General features: G+C 40.9%; 1 protein-coding gene across 1 annotated transcript; it reads right to left on the reverse strand.

Moving 5' to 3' along the window:
* Positions 1 to 8,478: 8,478 nt before the first annotated feature.
* On the reverse strand, positions 8,479 to 17,926 carry LOC147337282 (UDP-N-acetylglucosamine transferase subunit ALG13). Its single transcript, XM_086303141.1, has 4 exons — positions 17,736 to 17,926; positions 14,131 to 14,293; positions 9,898 to 10,036; positions 8,479 to 9,798 (listed from the first exon to the last, which is right to left on the reverse strand). Exons 1-4 carry the CDS (start codon positions 17,814 to 17,816, stop codon positions 9,687 to 9,689), a joined length of 495 nt encoding a protein of 164 aa, XP_086159267.1. The 5' UTR covers positions 17,817 to 17,926; the 3' UTR covers positions 8,479 to 9,686.
* Between the last annotated feature and the right edge of the window lie 568 nt (positions 17,927 to 18,494).

Raw genomic sequence — 18,494 nt, forward strand, 5'->3', positions numbered from 1 at the left:
ACTGCAAAAAAGTCCACAGATGAAAGAAAAAGAGACAAACAAGGAGAAGAAAAAGCAAACAAGAGAACAAACAAAGCACTATACTAAACACGATTATATGTAATAATGCCAGGGTGGAAATTAGATGCATCCTAATTCTTTGTCTTAACTGCTTATCCATTTCAGAGGATTAGTGAGGAGGAAGTGAAGGTAGCTATGAAGATGATGAAGAGTAGAAATGCAACTGAATGCCTGTAGAAGTGTGGAGATGTCTAGGGGAGAGGGACTTTTTAACCAGATTTGTTAACGCAATCTTGAAGAATGAGGAAAGGAGAAGTGTGCTGGTGCCAATTTTTAAAGAACAAGGGTGATGTGCAGAGTTGTAGCAACACTTAAGCCATGAAGCTGTGGGGAAAGGTGTTAAAGTTAGGTTTAGAAAAGAGACACTGGGATTAGCAATGCCAAGAGGGCACATACAGATGTGATGTTTGTTTTGAGATTTTTGATGGAGAAGTGTAGAGGAGCTCAGGAGCTGGACTGTGTCTTTGTGGGTCTAGAGAAAGGGTATGATCAATACCAAGAGTGGAGGGGCAGAGAAGCACGTGAGGGTGGTGCAGGGTATGTATAACGACAGCAAGACAGTGGTGAGGTGTGCAGCTGGAGTGACAGATGGCTTCAAGGTGAGGGTGGGATTACATCATGGATCACCATTGAGGCCCTAATTGTTTGCAGTGATGGTGGACAAATGAGGCCAGAATGGAGTCTCTGTGGACTCTGATGTCTGCAGATGACTTCGTGATCTGTAGTGAGAGTAGAGAAGAGGTGGAAGAGGTATGCTCTGGATAGAAGAGGAATGAAACTCAGTAGAAGCAAGAAATGACACGTGTGTATGAGAGGGAGACAGGTTTAACACTGAAGCTAAAAAGAGCAGAGGTAGTGAAGGCGGACGAGTTTAAATACCTGGAGTCAACCATCCAAAGCAACAGATGGGGCACAAGAGAGGTGAAGTTGAGAGTGCAGAGAGGGTAGAGAAGAGTGTCAGGCATGATTTGTGACAGAAGTAGAGCTGTCGCAAGAAGAAGAAAAAGATTCAATAAGGAGAATGGCTTTATGTCTTATTTTTACGTTATATTAGGAGGTGCTATATTGTTTAGACCACCAACAAAGCCTGTACGTGGTTCCTGATTGTGGAATTTTACAAAAGTCATTACTTTTCTTTCTTAGCTGTTTATCCATTTTAGGGTCATGGTGGGGTTTGAACATACCACAGCTGTCATGGTGTGTGAGGCAGGGTACACCAGCCCATCACAGGGCTAACACACTACCATTCACACCTACAGCCACTTCAGCATCACCAATTAACCTAACCCCATGCATGTCTTAGGACTGGGAGGAAGCTGGAGTATCCAGAGGGAACCCAGTCACAGGGAAAAAGTCCCTACCTGCCCAGTGGTTTTAAACCCAGGACCTTCCTGCTGTGAAGGTTGGTACAGCAAGAAGGTCAGGATAGGTTCTTTTCAACTTATTTTGGGTAAAGTAAAATATATTTTTTTTATCTTGGCATTGTTTATAAAGGTAGCTATACCTGTTCAAAATAGTGTGTTTATGGTAGAAAAACAGATGAGAAATACTTTTATTTTCCAGCCCACAAAAGACACATTTACAGTCTTATTAATAAATCTTCACCTTTAAAACAGTATTTTGTACTGTAACAGCACTTCTTGGTATATCACTGAAAATGACTGTGGGTAGGCAGGTTCCCACTTTTGACATTTTGCTTGGTGTAGACAGCCCCTGCCCACACTGGCTGAGGTTATGATGGTTAACTAAATTTAAACTAAAAACTCAAGCAACTGTGAGAAAACAAGCAAAAAACATTTTAGTAAATTCAAATCAAATTAACAGTAGACGGTAGTTTGGGGGGGGGGGGGGGGGACTATCGAATCTATAGTGTGAACCTTTGAAATGAACTAAGGTGAAATAAAACATTTTTTAACAACAAAAGTGAAAATAAATGAGCAATGTCATCCAGGAAACTGAAACTACACTGATTTTAAAGCAGAAGTTAACAAACATACAAAATAAACCCAAGTCTGTGTAGTAGGTATGTTTAGGTCAGGTTAAGTGATGTAGTTGTTGTCCGTGTAGTAGTCTACCACAGGTTCCTATGTTTGGGAAAAGTCCTCTGTCATCTGATTTATCATCAGTTCTTCTCTTATATATTTATTGTTAGACGAAAGAAGCTCTTAGCATGACACCCACAACGTAGTTAGTTGTAGTTTGCTCTAAGGCATCGGCTATAAATACACCCTTGTCTTGGTAGTTTTGATATAAATCTGATATGATATTAATCTGATACCTGGAGTTTAAAAAAGGAGCATTTCCAGCTTTTGCATGTGAAAGTTATTCAGTTAGTCTGCTTTCAGGTTAGAGATTAGGAGGTGAGTTGATTTTAGGCCTGCATTGTATATGCAGAGATATAAAGACACCCTGGCCTCATGTTTTGTTTTGTTTTTCAAGCAGGGGCTGTTCATGCCTTGCTCTTGATTTCCTGTTTACTGACATTAACAGGCATTTTCATTAAGACTGCAAATGCTGCTAAAAGACTGCGAAAAAAACACTCCATCCAAGTTTTCAACACAGGTTTTCTGGTTTTCTCACCATTCCTCCTTTAGAGACACCAGTAATTTTCCTTGTGACTAATCACAAGGACTGATCATCATGTCTGATAATCAGTCTTCTCAGTTAATGGCACAATATACAATGTTATTTTAGACCACATGTGATTTATACTTCCATAAAGAAATGAGGCTCCTAGTTTTGGTTTAGGGAAAGAGGCTGACTAGCTTGTGCAGAGCTCCAACCTCAATCTCAAGCTAACCACGGGGATTTACAGGATTTAAATAGGGGGAGAAAGAATCAGTGTATGTGGGGGTGTATATGAAATCAGGAGATTATATCAGGGGAAAAAATACCCTACTAAATCATCTGATAATTCATTGAGTAATCCTGGATAGACCTCAGGAGATGCTGCATGAGGAGACATTGCTGTCTTGTAACAATAAGCTGCTACAATAAAGCAGAAGATTTAAATGTGACTTAATGCATTCTGGTTAGACATAGGCAATATAAAAGATGGACGTAGCTTCAGGGTTTCAGGGTGAAATGCCTGACATCTGCAAGGGCGACTTCTGTGGATCCAAAAAGATTTTTGGCTGTTTGTCTGTTTTAACTTCCCCACATCTTTATGGGCTCTGTTGCTTCACGTCACACTGAATAAATTGTGAATTTAATGTTGTAAATTATGATCATTATTAAAAAGGAGGATTATTCAGAACATGCTCACAGACTAAAGATTTGTCAGTTACAGTCAAATCCACCCCTGCTTCGTCACATCTGGTCTCAAATCTCCACGATGCCGACAGCATAATTGCTCAGCTTGAGCCTTCATAAAGAGGATTTCATGTCTCTAGCCATACATACTGAAAGATTTCGGGCATGCAACCTATGCAGATGTCCTTGCGTGTAGTCCCAAAAAACTGCTGTGCATAGCCTGACAGTGGTAATGCTGTGCGTTGGGCAGAATGAAAAGCACAGGCAGTGTGGCCCAGGGGGCAGGTTTCATTATTTCTAACACTTAGTTTCACTTCTCCAGGGCAGCAGCTAAGCAAAATGACCAACAACAACAAAAACACAAACACAAACAAAGAGAAGCCCACGGATCACACATTTTTGGCCCTGAACCCTGGAGGGAGTAAACAGCTACAGCAGGGGAGACAACAGTTTGCAAAGCCCATCATCGAACCAACACACAACCATATCGGCCCTCTACCAGGACCGATGGGTGCTGTCACATTGGCCTCATCCGTCCTTTATGCTTCTCCATCTCTAAAAATGCTTTATTATTTCGAATGGTAATAAAGAACAGTGTCTCACACAAATGATGGCAGTGGACTGAACTACTAGTTTCGAAAACTTTAACTTGATTGTTTTTGATAAATAGTTGTATTCACAGAGTTCCACTGAGGGGGACCTTTTTCCAGAAAAAGGGAATCTCCCTTTTACCCCTGTAATTTCCCCCTATGGCTGCATTGGCACAGCAACACAATTAAATGAAACAATCAAATTTCAAAATTTGATCGTAGCAACACCATTACAGCTAACGCACTCATTTTACATAATTTAAAAATCTTGTGTAAAATCTTCATGGAAGGATGTGGTAGGAATACTGGCACAAGATGTTTAGCAGCTACACAGACACGTAATATTCCACAGTGTACTGTGTCTAGCCATTAACCAACTGGCATGGCAACATTACCAAACTGGATAATTCCACTAAAGCTGAAGCAACAGAGACAGTGCAACTAAGACGGATGGATCAATTACTGACTTTTCAAAGCCACAAGGGGAAGTTGAAATAAAACCACACATCCGATTAAACAGCTGAGCTTCATAAAATGTGGCTTATCTCCAACAAGTCTGTAAGTCACGCAAAACTTTGCAGAGGAGACGGTAAAATCTCAATCATCTCGCTGTCACACAGTGAATCAGTTAAAAGGAATGATCTGATGTAGCACACAACCAGCACTGATTCAAGTTCCTGTGATATCCACAACTGACCACTGCATTCAGAGCTGTTTGACTGACCCTCAGCGTTGACCCAGCTGTTACTTTTTGTATGGATGTATTCAGTCCACTCAGAATGAGCCATTTGTGTATCAGAGAGCTTACTGCTATACTTCAAATCCAGTTGCTTTCTGCGTGCAGGAGTCATAACTTTCACTAACATTACAAGCACTTCATTTCTATTAAGAATTTAGTAACATTAAAGTAATATTTCCCAATTTCCAACTTGTAAGCATAAAAAAAGAGTGCACAAAACACAAGAAACCATATAAATATGCAAAAGATTGCTTATAACCACATATTTCCTTGCTATGAGTTGATGTGTTTGTAAAACAAATTTGCTGAATAACTAGATTTTCTTTAAATCTGAAAACTGGAATTCCTGGCACGCCAGTTTTAAGAGAGTGTGGGGGAGTATACAGGGCCATTAAGCAACATGAAGGCATTGTTGCCACAGCCATGACTCATCAAACATTACCACACAACAGCTTTACTAACTTTAGTCAGTTCATCTCTATTAGATTAACCCGCAGTTTGCACAAACATCATGTGAATCTAATTGTGTGCCAGACAGAAGCAGTCCAAACTGGAGCTGAATTAAAGAAAGAAATAAAAAAAAGTAAAACGCCTGAGAGGTCATTTAGACTGAGGAGGTTTTTCAGTCAGACATTAACCCTCACATAATGAAGCTATTCAATGAGTGAAATGACCCAGTGGGTTCATAATGACCCACATTATATGGCTCTATTTGTGTTTATCATGCCTACACTGTTTATTGTATCTATGACAGATATTCTAAAATGCTCCAGTATAATTAATTGTAGGTTTCAATTGCTTAAAAAAAAAAAAGAAAAGAAGTTAACCTGAGCTGTTTTCATCATCACTTGGGCCATAAAGTATCTGCCTTGAGGCACTGGCAGGAGTACCTTTTGGTGCTGTGAGCCTGTTACTCATGATTCAATCAAAAACTGTTAGCCAGGTACTTCTAAATATATGTGTGTGGTATCAGTGACTTGAAGGTTAAGAATAGTAATAGATTTAAATAACATTTGACGGGGAAATTAAAATACAGAAGAGCCCAAGTGTACATACTGGCCACTCTATTAGGTACATCTTCCTAGAACTGGGTTGGACATCCTTTTGCATTTAGAACTGGCTTAATTCTTCATTGCACAGATTCAACAAGGAGCTGGAGACATTCCTGAGAGATGTTGGTCCATATTGACACAATAGCATCACAAAGTCGTTTCAGCTGTACATCCGTGATGGGACTGTGAAGGCCATTTGAGTGAAATTGTCACATTCTTGAATTGTCACTTTCAAGAAGCCCGTTTGAGAAAATTTGAGCTTTCTGATATGGTGCGTTATCCTCCAGGAAGCAGCCATCAGAAGATGGGCACACTGTGATCATAAAGAAATGATATTCTAGAAGGCTGTGGGATTTAGACGATGCTCAGTCGGTACTCAGAGCCCAAATAGTGCCAAAAAATATCTCAGACGCCATTATAACATCACCACTAGCCTGAGTTGCTAATATGAGGAAGGAGGAATCCATTTTTTTGTGTCATTTACAACAAATTTTGACCCCATCATCTAAAAACCACAGCAGGATCTTCTACTGGCCAGTACCCAGTGTGGTCTTCTGCTGCTGTGGTCCATCTGCTTCAAGGTTTGAAATACATTCAGAGCTTTCTTGTGCATGTGCATTCTTATGATCTTGAAGCAATGTGGCCACTCTTCTCTGACATCAGCAAGGCATTTTCACCCAGAGAACTGCCATCCACTGGATATTTCTCTTTTCAGACCATTCTTGGTAAAACCTACAGATGGCTGTGTGAGAAATAATCCTAGCAGAGCAGCAGTCTGTGAAATACTCAGAACACCCTTACACTCATGCCACATTCAAAGTCCACTATATCACCATTCTTTCTCATTCTGATAGTTTGAACTTCAGCAAGTTGTCTTGATGACTAAATGGACCAAGAAGATTCCCTGTGATTGGATCATTAGAAATCTGCATTAATAAGAGGTTTAAGGTGTACCTAATGAATTTGGCATAAGTGTATCTATGTATGGAAAGCAGCTTTAAATTCAAGTAATAACTCAGATTGCATGTTGTGCCTTGTGGCTTCTATTCAGTTAGATCTGATTTCGGGTTGTAACACCAAATATAGCCTGTCACTAATGTGTTTTGAGTACTTGCCTATATGAAGTTCGCTGTGTCATTATGTGGTGTCATCCCATCATTTATATTTCTTTTCATTTGTCATATCAAAGCAATTATTTATTTAATTAAGCTGATGAGGATATAAGAGCCACCTGGTTTATAGAATTCGATTCTATGAATATACTTCCTTTAGCACCTTCCTCAGAAGCAGCTGTGACACACTTGATTGGTGAAAAAAAAAAAAAAAGCTAAACTATAACCCGAGTTCCTTTCAGAGCAAGTCCTGCGCTTCCACTGAAATTCGTCTAGAAACAACGACCAGGGACTTTCCTGAGAAGAAAATCTGCCGTGTTCGGGTTCACTCCTCCTATACGAAAATCTGAAACTGAAACTGATTTAAAAGCCATCTATACTTGTGGAAATATGGGAAGTTAACAATAAATGACAATCATTCGGACATGAACAGGTTTAATATGCGACTTGGTGAAACATTAGCAGCTTATCAGTTGTTGCTCTCCAGCGTCTGTGGTCACAGTGGACTGAAATACTTCCTGTTGTGACTTTAAACACTGTCAAGAGGCTGAAGAGCCAAATCTGCGACGTGCTGCCTCTCACCAATCATTTCCTGTTTAGCAAACCATTGTCTCGATGAAGAAATGAAGACTCAGCAGTGCATGACCAGTATTCACACTTTTCCTCTATTTCAAAGATATTGCGTGAAATACAGGAGCCAGATCACCCTTGTAGGGATGGTCATTACTTGCAGTGACGCAGCACAGAAACTGATGTAACCTTTCTTCCCTGTGTAGCAATTCACTGAAGGCCAAATCGTCTAAATTGTGATATTTTCACTCATATTTGCTTCTGCAGACTTGGCTGCCATGTAGAACCACACCATGAAGACTCACATATTTAAGTTTGCTTTTTTGTTTATTTTTTTTTTTAAATTGTTAACCAGCTCATAGGCTAATTACACTATAAATGGGTCCTACTTTATGTTAAGCAATGCATTTAACTTTATGCTAGTTTTCAGAGTTTACCTACCTACCAAGTGATCTGTATTTTCTGCTCACATACTGAGAGTGTGGTAATAATCTGTACATGATTCGCAGTGTGTAGAGAGCAGGAAGGGGATCACTATCTCTTAACACATAATGTAAACTGTACTTTTTTAAAAAGATCATCGACAGTGACCGTTTTTACAGATTATTTGCTATAAAACTGGTTTATATGACTAATCTCCCTTTAAGATCTGCACAGTTAAATTAGCATCACCCCACTCCCCACTTACCTTGAGGTTAGGTTTTTTTCAAAGATGAACCAGCGCTTTTTTTTCCTTTTTTTTTGTTAAATCAGATATTTCGGGGCATAGAGAAATGGTTCTGTAAAACAAATAAAAACAAAACCCCAAAAAATGTCTTCCTGGAGGAGACCGCAGGGTACAGCTGGAGAGATGGCATTTCTTTGCTGGCTTGGGAATGCCTCAGTTCCCTCTGGAAGAGCTGGAGGTGGTGGCCAGCTCAGACTGCAATCAGGACTGGCAGAAGCACCAGAAACTGGATGTAATAAAAAAAAAAGAGAAAGAAAGAAAAAAGAAAGACTGGATATAGCTTCAGTTCTATGTTTGGTAGGCTTGTGGTCCTCCACTGACTCCACCTCTGATGCACAGACTCTATAAAAGTGCATTTAAAGTGTTACACTGGCTCAAAAACAGAAAACATATAATATGTATTAAAACAAAAGCCTCTCATTTCAAAGCATCGAAGATACATATAGTGTATACCTCTTCTCTGATGCTATGATTTATTAAAGCACCTCTTGGACTGATCACTGAAGCAGATGGTGGTGGCTCTTATCCAAGCTAAGCTATTTTAAAATACCACTTCTCCTCTACTGTTTTGCAAAAACTCCCTGCAGCAATTCCCCCACATGGCTACAAATTTAAACATCATCTCACCCTTGTGGCAAACATGAGAACAACCAGAGCAGCCTTTTGTTTGAAGTAGAAATCATTTACATTGAGAAATCCATGCACAGTTATTCAGGTTGTTCTGGAGTTTGTGGACTTTCAAAGTCCTAAAGCTTGTTCCGAGTCAGAGTCGTGGGAGGGCAGCGGACACAGAAATAAATGAGGTGGAAAAATGCACAATCACAGGCCTGCAGCCAGAGTTAGGCCTCAGTCAAGCAGTCTCTCAAGACTATGACACATGCGTTCAAAAAGTCACAGTGGACTTTAAATAAATCAAACATGGCAATAAATACTAACAAACACCATAATAAAACAGATAAACTGCAGATCGTGTTTACTTCATAAATAAGCAATCTTGTAAACATTATTTTCACTCAGTCTAAGAGATGTTTAAATTTACAGAAAAATCTACACGATGCAATGAACCAAACACTACATGATTTACAACCCTCACCCCGTTCGGCTTTCTGTAACGTCCAAATCATTTCTAAAGTTCAAACAGGCTTCCAGCACCTTTTAAATGTATTTTAATTGTTTCTCAGTATGTCTGTTATTCTTTCCAGAGAAAGACGCTCACTTAACTTGAAATCATTCATCATATCCAGTGCACGTGAGTCTTTTCCCCCCAAGAAATTTAACAGCAGTTCTAAAAATAGCTACAAATGAAGCATAGCAACTAGGTCAGAGAGCTTCACTCTTTTCTCTTTCCTCAATTTTTCCTTGACACCAAACACTTGAAATGAGCACCTTAAAATTCGATGCATTCATATAAAACGTCTTTAGAAGACAAATCTAGAACATACAAAATAATTAAAAATATACAGCAGGGTTGTATTGAGTTGTTTTTAGATGTGTATCATTATTGCATACAAAAATATAACACATCATAGTGTCATCTGTGTATCGTACAGGTACATAACACGACATCATGCAGATATAGACTTTTCACTTAATGCCAAGAGCTTTGTCCATAAAGTCTGCAAATTTCTTTGGCTGTCCAGGCGGGAAGGGCTGCAGGACTGAGAGGTCCATGGTCCTTAGAGTTTCTGTCAGGGTGCTGAAACATTTCATCCAGAGACAAACAGCTGTTACTTCAATCTGACTGATAATTCTCACATGAATCAGCTGCATGTGGGTTCTGTGTAGGAGCACATACCTGCACGTGCAGTACAACAGGTGGGAGTCTATGTGCAGCTGTCTGGCCAACTCCAGCTGGTGGTTGTCCATCAGTTTATCATTGACTACGACCAGCAGAGATTTGCCTGCACCGAGAGCCTCCAGACAGCTTCCTGCCCCTGAGGAGGAAGAACAACACTGAGATTCTTACCCAGGGAATACACCGGGTGTGTATCTGTGTGACGTCACACCGCTGATAAGTATCTGTCTCATTCTCCGCTGAGATTTTACTCTGCAGAGGGTCTGAAACCTAACTGGATTCTCTGCTGCATTCCTGTATCTCACTTCCTGCGCTTCTCATCAGCTCTGTGCAGGTCAATGCTGTTGAAGATTGTCAAGACAGTCTCACTGTGTCGATGCTACTATGGAGGAGTAAACAGTAGCAAACTGTCCATGTAGGAAGTTTTCTATTCCCTGGAGTGTGACTTCCTGATCACCCCTCTGTTTTACCCGTTTATGTCTTAGTCATGATCCTGTCACAACACTCCCTCATTGTCTACCTGACCCTTGATGTTTTACAACTATATACAAACTATACACCCCACTGATTGTTGCCCTCTCCCATCCTCTTGTGCTTCTATATAAACAGTATGCTTGTCAGTAGCTCACTTTACCAACCCACTCTCCTGGTTGGTAAACCCACTGTATACTAAAATACCATCACAGCTATGGAAAACATGCCTTTGAGCCATTTCTTCAACAACACAGAGCAGAAAGACGATTCTGCTTATGAAACCCGCTGCAGCACATTTGGTGGATCTGCAGTTGTCTTTATTGGGCAGCTGCACTGTTTGTATTCCCAGGATTATTTGTAACTAGAACCCAAGTTAAAGAAAAAACAACAACATTTTGTTGGAAAGTTTTATAGCAACTTCATTGTAATCTTGCAACTGGTAATCCATCACACGAGCATGCTGTGGCCTGTTTATTGTTGGCTGAATTAATGAAGGTGGCTATTATGTAAATGACAAAAATCTAAGAATATTAAGAGTTTCTAGACAAATTATGTCTCAACAGGACCTCAGACATCTTTCCAATGTGTTTATTTTGATGTTATGAGTCTAAAAACGCAATCGGAGCAAAAAGGAATCGAACCACCAACCTTCCGATTAGTGGCTGACCTACTCTACCTCCTGATCCACCCCATAATGAGGTTAGGAAATGTACAAGGTATCTCTGTGAGCTGTAACAAACCGCTTCAGGCAGTTTTTTCTCCTGTTTTTGCTTTGAGACATCACTGAAAATAGATGTCTCTAATTTGACCACCTCGTGCACTGAAGCCCCGCCTACACGCTGTTTAAACTTTCTGGTTATGACAGGCAGCCAGTCAGAAGACAGATGGCTTAAAGGGTTAAAAAGAAAAAAGAAAAAAGCTCGTTTCAGGCAGAGGACAAACTCAGGAGTTGCACAGTAAGATAAACGAGAGTCATTTTTAACTGTGACTCATACAAATATACTTTAATAGAGCCCAAGTAGAAAAATAGGGAGCTGGAAATGAACATAATAGGTTCACTTTAATGTTTTTGTTTGTCACTCTTACACTGTACTGTAGCTGCACTTTTATTATTACCATATTTTTAAATCCTTACTTCGGTCTTCTCTACAGTTTATTTGACATTTTCTTCTTAGTTCTCTAAATTAACCACCTGTTTATAATTAATACAAATAACATTAATAATGGCCCATTAAATATCCCAGGAGGCCTCTCTAGAGAGCCAACAGTACATTAACAAACCACAGACCTGACTCATCCAGACGGAAAACAGCCATCATGAGAGTTATTAATTGCACCTGTGCTTTTCCTTCTCTGACATGTCAAATGTCTTCTGTGTAAATGGGTCTACTGGGAGAGGAAAACAGGACCAAGTAAAAAGACACAGCAGTGGCTCAAGACTAAGAGCAAACTCAGCCGATTAAAAGAAGAATTTACTATATTTAAACCAGACAACCATTTGTCAACACTGATGGCTCCAGCTGCAGTTTTCTGCTCTTGTTTTGTGTGACAGTAAGCTCGGGATGTTTGTCAGTTTTAGACACTGGGTCAGGAGTAAAAATGTGGAAATGAGAAAAAAAAAAGTGTCCCATCTGTGGGGATGGGATGGGAACTGGTTCTTGTAGAAAACCAGTTCCAAGTCGTCTAATTCCTTGGAAATGTTAGTAAGTGTAATATGTGTAATAATTACTTTATGAGTAACGACTTTGCATGAAAGTAATTTCTTTATTGCTGCTTAGCAATGGTGGTGACTCTCAAAACTGAGCCAATGAGAATCAATAAGGAATCTAATGAATAACTGATATTGACAATGGAATCTGAATCGCTAATTTCTTATCAATCCCCATCCCTACCAGCCTTTTACAGCCATTCTGACACTTTACAGACCGATCTATTTACACAACAGATACACAGTAGTAACTTGTAAAGGAAACAGTCATTTGCAGCTTCAAGTGCCTCTAGAGGCAAAAGGCCTGGTCTTCAGTCATATTTTAAAAGCGTTTAGCTCTGTCTGAAAACTGCTTTGTTATGAATATCCTCCTGTTTGTAACTCCAACTCCACTCGGAGGCCCTCGTACGGCTGCACCATTAATCATCAGTCTTGTGTTTGTACACTGATGAAACATTTCTTTTGCTTTGACTTGAGTTTTCCGGGAAGGTCTTTTAACACTTAAAAATTATCGCATGCTTTACTTGTGTTCATTAAACACACGGGGCCCACATCCATATCAGAGCTGCAATGGTTGGTGGATTAACCTTCATTTGGCAGGAGTGGAGTCATGCAGGATCCTGGCTGCATACTTATATGTTGGTGTGATATTTTTATTTAAAAAAAAACAAAAAACTGTCTTCTTTTTTAAAACCATTAAATATGAAGCAATTTAATAATAATAATAATAATAATAATAATAATAAATTTTATTTGTGAGCGCCTTTCAAGTCACCCAAGGACACTTTACAATAGGATAAAACACTTAGTAAAACAATGGCAGAATAAGAACAATAAAATAAAAGCACAAGATAAAATTAACAAACAGTGGATTCACAGTGAATATGCAGATTTGAACAGATGAGTTTTGAGTTGGGATTTAAACTGTGGGAGAGAACCAGTGTTTCTTATTTCTGGGGGCAGAGAGTTCCACAGCCTGGGAGCAGAGCAGCTGAAAGCTCTGCTTCCCATGGTGGTGAGGCGGAAGGAAGGTGCAGTAAGCTGGATAAAAGAAGAAGAACGAAGTGAACGGGCAGAACAGGTGGTGGTTAACAGGTCAGAAAGGTAAGGAGGAGCGAGGTTATGAATGGCCTTGAAGGTGAGCAGAAGAAGTTTGAAAATTATCCGGAATTTCACAGGGAGCCAGTGAAGTTCCTGAAGAACAGGGGTGATGTGCTGGTAGGAGGGGGTTCTGGTGATAATGCGAGCAGCAGAGTTCTGAACCAGTTGAAGCTTATGGAGGGATTTTTTATGAAATATGCATACATAATTAGATTCATCACTCCATAAAAGCTGTTGCCACTGATTTTCAGTCCAGTTCTTGAGTAATTTGTTCCACCTCAGCCTTTTCTCTCCATTTCCCCTCCTTATAAATGTCTTGCTAACAGCCACCCGTCCACACCGTTTCTAATGAGGCTTCAGTGAACAGTAGATGGACCAGGTGCATCTCTCAGGTCTTTGCCATTTACTCAAACTTTTTTAAGGACACAGTGCACACCATGTCGAGGTATGTCAAGTTTTCAATTAGAACTAAAGAAATGAGAACAAATTATCTGTTTTTGTGACAGGCCGCTAGCAACAATAGTTATGTGTCGACACAACACTGGCTCATCCTGTGAGTCATTCAAGAAATGCTTGAGTGAGGCTCAAGATTTGCAGATCTTCTTTCCTCCATTTACTCCTGCTGTGACACGGGGGGCATTGATATTTACATGCAGCTCTCAACCAACCAACAGTGAGGCTCTGCAAGTTTTTTGAATGTGTTTCTTATAAATTTAAATGGAAGCTGAGGTTCCTTTTATGCAAGAATCTCACCTTTTTAATTCCAACAGCCATTTAAACCAATTTCAGACGCTTTGGGTTTCTGTAGAGATGTATCCATAGATATAAAAATCTCTTTTCCAGCTAATTGTTTACTCTTATTTTCAACTAGAGATAATAAAAATGAAATAAACTGTCACCATGTGTGGGACGGGAGTGCATTAGCTGTGTAGGACACCTGATCGCCCTACCTGCGTGGCTGATGATGAGATCGGCCTGACTGATGTCCTCTGCTATTGAGTTTTTGAATCGAAAAGCCTCCAGTCTGATGTGTGGACAGCTGTCAGCAGCTGGAAGAACTGAACCTCTTCCAACCTGAAGCACCAAACGCTCATATCCACGAGCCTTTAAAGCCTGAGGGAGAAAATAATTGCTTAGTATGAAAGCAGCACAAATTCACATCAATAATTTACACATTATTGCCATTTTTAGACTTCAGAAAGATTTTAGAGGGAATATCTTTCAGTCATATGATATACACATTGTGCAGGTGTGAGCCACCTGCGGCACCTTTTTGAATTAGTTTCCTGAGAACCTTATTCATAACTTGATACCTGCGAGCGTCACAGGTTTGGTTTCATATTTCCTTTTGTCTGCACACAGACAGTCCCGTATGTCATTATATCACCACAGTGCAGTGTTTTAACCTCTAACACAACTTAAAAGCTGTGAATACTGGATTTGTTATTATTATTATTATTATACAGATTTTCCTATAATTAATTTATCTACATAATGGTACATGTTGTAGTTCAGGATTAATTGATAAATATTTGCCCATCCTGTTTAATGGCAGCTAATTTTCCATCAAGCTCGAGAACAGCGCTTCACTTGTTCCATATTTTGTCACGTTATAGTTATATTTCTTCAATATTGTTAGAAAATTAGTAAGACACAATGATTACTGTGGTGCTGAAGGGAGATTTTTAAAAAAAGAAATCAAACAAAATGCAAATTTAGGGCTCTAAACAGGGGCAGTACCTGTGGACTGGCAGACCGGGGTGGTGGTCCCCATCTTTAAGAAAGGGGACCGGAGGGTGTGTTCCAACTACAGGGGGATCACACTCCTCAGCCTCCCTGGGAAAGTCTATGCCAGGGTGCTGGAAAGGAGAGTTCGTCCGTTAGTCGAACCTCGGATACAGGAGGAACAATGCGGTTTTCGTCCTGGTCGCGGAACACTGGACCAGCTCTTTATCCTCTCCAGGATACTTGAGGGTGCATGGGAGTTTGCCCAACCAGTCTACATGCGTTTTGTGGACTTGGAGAAGACATTCGACCGTGTCCCTCGGGGTGTCCTGTGGGAGGTGTTGCGGGAATATGGGGTGTCTGGCCCATTGCTACGGGCCATTCGATCCCTATACAACCGTTGCAAGAGCTTGGTTCGCATTGCCGGCAATAAGTCGGACTCATTCCTGGTGGGTGATGGGCTCCGCCAGGGCTGCCCTTTGTCTCCGGTTCTGTTCATAATTTTTATGGACAGGATTTCTAGGCGCAGCCAAGTGGCGGAGGGCTTTCGCTTTGGTGGCCTCAGAATCTCATCTCTGATTTTTGCAGATGATGTGGTTCTGTTGGCTTCATCGGGTGAGGGCCTCCAGCTCGCACTGGAACGGTTTGCAGCCGAGTGTGAAGCAGCGGGAATGAGGATCAGCACCTCCAAATCTGAGGCCATGGTTCTTAGCCGGAAAAGGGTGGAGTGCCCACTCCGGGTCGGGGATGAGTTCCTGCCCCAAGTGGAGGAGTTCAAGTATCTCGGGGTCTTGTTCGCGAGTGATGGGAGAAGGGAGCCGGAGATCGACAGACGGATTGGTGCTGCGGCTGCAGTGATGCGGACGCTGCACCGGTCCGTCGTGGTGAAGAGGGAGCTGAGTGTAAAAGCGAAGCTCTCAATTTACCGGTCGATCTACGTCCCTACCCTCACCTATGGCCACGAGCTGTGGGTAGTGACCGAAAGAACGAGATCGCGGATACAAGCGGCAGAAATGAGCTTCCTCCGAAGGGTGGCTGGCCTCTCCCTTAGAGATAGGGTGAGAAGTTCGGCCATCCGGGAGGGGCTCAGAGTAGAGCAGCTGCTGCTCCACATCGAAAGGAGCCAGCTGAGGTGATTCGGGCATCTGACAAGGATGCCCCCTGGGCGCCTCCTGGGTGAGGTGTTCCAGGCATGTCCCACCGGGAGGAGGCCCCGGGGCAGACCCAGGACACGCTGGAGAGATTATATCTCTCGGCTGGCCTGGGAACGCCTTGGTATTCCCCCGGATAAGCTGGAGGAGGTGGCTGGGGAGAGGGAGGTCTGGGCCTCTTTGCTTAGGCTGCTGCCCCCGCGACCCGGCCCCGGACAAAGCGGATGAAGATGGATGGATGGATGGGCTCTAACAGACATTTAAGTTACTGTAGCACATACTGAGACCATTTTGGTGAAGAGAAATATTTATTGTTCAGTATTTTATTTTGCACACATGAATGAAATTCTACTCTTATTAATACTGTTATTTTAAATGTTGCTAGGTGCACCTTTTCAATTGCTCATTAGATAAATATCCAATCTACCAATCACATGGTAGCAACTGGTGTTGACGATGTTTCCGTGCCTGAATACATGGTCAAGACAACCTGCTGAAGTTCAAATTGAGCATCAGAAAAAGAACTTAACTGACTTGAAAGTGGCCTTGTTGTTAGTCTCAGTATTTGAGCAACTCGTCTGATCTACTGTGATATTCTTACAAAACCATGAGATAATGGTTAAAAAACAAACAAACAAAAAACCCCAGAAAATATTAGGTGAACATCTGGGTAAAAATGCCTTGTAGATGCCAGAGGTTAGAGGAAAATAGCCAGGCTGCTTTAAGATCATAAGAAGGCATCAGTAACTTAAATAACCACTTGTTACAATCAAGGTATGCAGATGAGCATCTTTGAACACATAACAGCTGGGCAGCAGAAGAGCACACCGGGTGCCACTCCCATCAGCTAAGAACAGGCAGCTGTGACTAAAATTCACATGAGCTCCCCAACGGTGGAAAACAGATGACCGGAAAATGTTGCCTGGTCTGATTAGTCTTGATTTCTTGAACATTCAAACAGTAGGATCATGAAAGCACGGCTCCATGCTGCCTTTGGCGTAATGGTGTTGTTGACATTTCTTTGCATTCTTAGTGCCAACTGATTATCATTTAAAGTCTAAGAGTATTATTTCTGACTATATCTTTCATTTTATGACCACAGTGTACCATCTTCTGATGCTTGCTTCCAACAGGATATAACACCGTGTTAAAAAGCTCACATAATCCTCAGCCTGTTTTCCTGAACAAGACAACGAGTCACCAAATCTAAATCAAATGGAGCACTTATGGAATATGTTGGAATGGGAGATTCCCGTCATGGATGTGCACCAGCTATGTGACGCCAGCATGTTAATATGAACAAAACTATGTGAGGAATGTTTTCAGCACCTTGTTATATGTTATAAGTGAATGTTATAAAGATTTAAGACAGTTTTGCAGACAAAAGGGAGTCCAAACCAGTCATTGCAAGGTATACCTAATAAATTGACCGGTGAATACATGTACCGATGGCCAGAGATAACTTCCACTTGGTTTTTAAACATAAAACTGGGAGGTTGTCCGCAAAATAACAGAGCACATTTAGCCCACTTATATTGGTCACAGATAAAAGTATTCCTGCATAAAAATAATAGGGAGCTCATAGATTTTAAAAGCTCTACGGCCTATGCCCTGCTGATTTCAGTGGTTTATTGCACACTATTCACATCTTCAATAACTCCTCAGGTAACTTTCCTCACCTGAGTGGCCTCAGAGGAAGTGATGCTCTCAATCAGCTCGTCGAAGCTCGTGGTGCCGACAGTTACAAACACCGTCTTCATGTCTGCTCAGCGAAATTGCCCGGGTTTTCTAAATTTACGCACTTCAGTTTTCATCTCATCCACATCTTCGTCGTGCACCCGCAGACCTGACAGCTACTTCCGCTTCAGAGCCGATGGCGTCACAGCTATGACGTACAACGCGTCATGGCGCCACCTATAGGACCGGAGGTGTTTCTGCGAGGGGTACTATGTGTATGTGTGAGCTGCAGCATGGAAAAATACCAGTTTACTGCTTATGCAGGAAGGTGTCGATTCAGTGACAGGAATGTTAAGCAAGAGCAGGGTAACATGAATGAAAAAATATTAATAATTCCAGGAATCGTTTGGTTTTTCAACATATTTTTCACCATGAAACACAAACATAATGTCCCATGTTTATTATTAATACTAATAATATTGATTATGATGAGGACAATAGTATAATCAGACTACATTTCAACATTTTTCAGGTTATCATAATAAAAAATTATTATGTCATAAGGAATCCAGAGAGCAGATAATGGTGACAAAGACAACAATATAAAAGGGAGTAAGAACAATGTATTTGTAAAGCACATAAATACATGTGCTTTAACTGACCCAAGGACACCTATACACACAGAGGAATGTGATTTCATTATAAAAAAGTAAAAATTGGCACAGAATACAGAACAAAAGAGACACATAGAGTCAACAATA

The sequence above is a fragment of the Aulonocara sp. 'chitande type north' Nkhata Bay genome, linkage group LG2 (assembly GCF_057382095.1).
Source record: "Aulonocara sp. 'chitande type north' Nkhata Bay isolate Kocher_YH1m ecotype deep benthic linkage group LG2, A_spYH_male_GT1.1, whole genome shotgun sequence".
Classification (NCBI taxonomy): domain Eukaryota; kingdom Metazoa; phylum Chordata; class Actinopteri; order Cichliformes; family Cichlidae; genus Aulonocara; species Aulonocara sp. 'chitande type north' Nkhata Bay.

Coding starts and splice junctions, on each gene's coding strand:
- LOC147337282 (XM_086303141.1), bottom strand. CDS start 17,816: ATGAAGACGGTGTTTGTAACTGTCGGCACCACGAGCTTCGACGAGCTG. Junction 14,294..17,735: donor CTTCCTCTGAGGCCACTCAG/GTGAGGAAAGTT, acceptor TTTCTCCCTCAG/GCTTTAAAGGCTCGTGGATA. Junction 9,799..9,897: donor CTGTTGTACTGCACGTGCAG/GTATGTGCTCCT, acceptor GAAATGTTTCAG/CACCCTGACAGAAACTCTAA.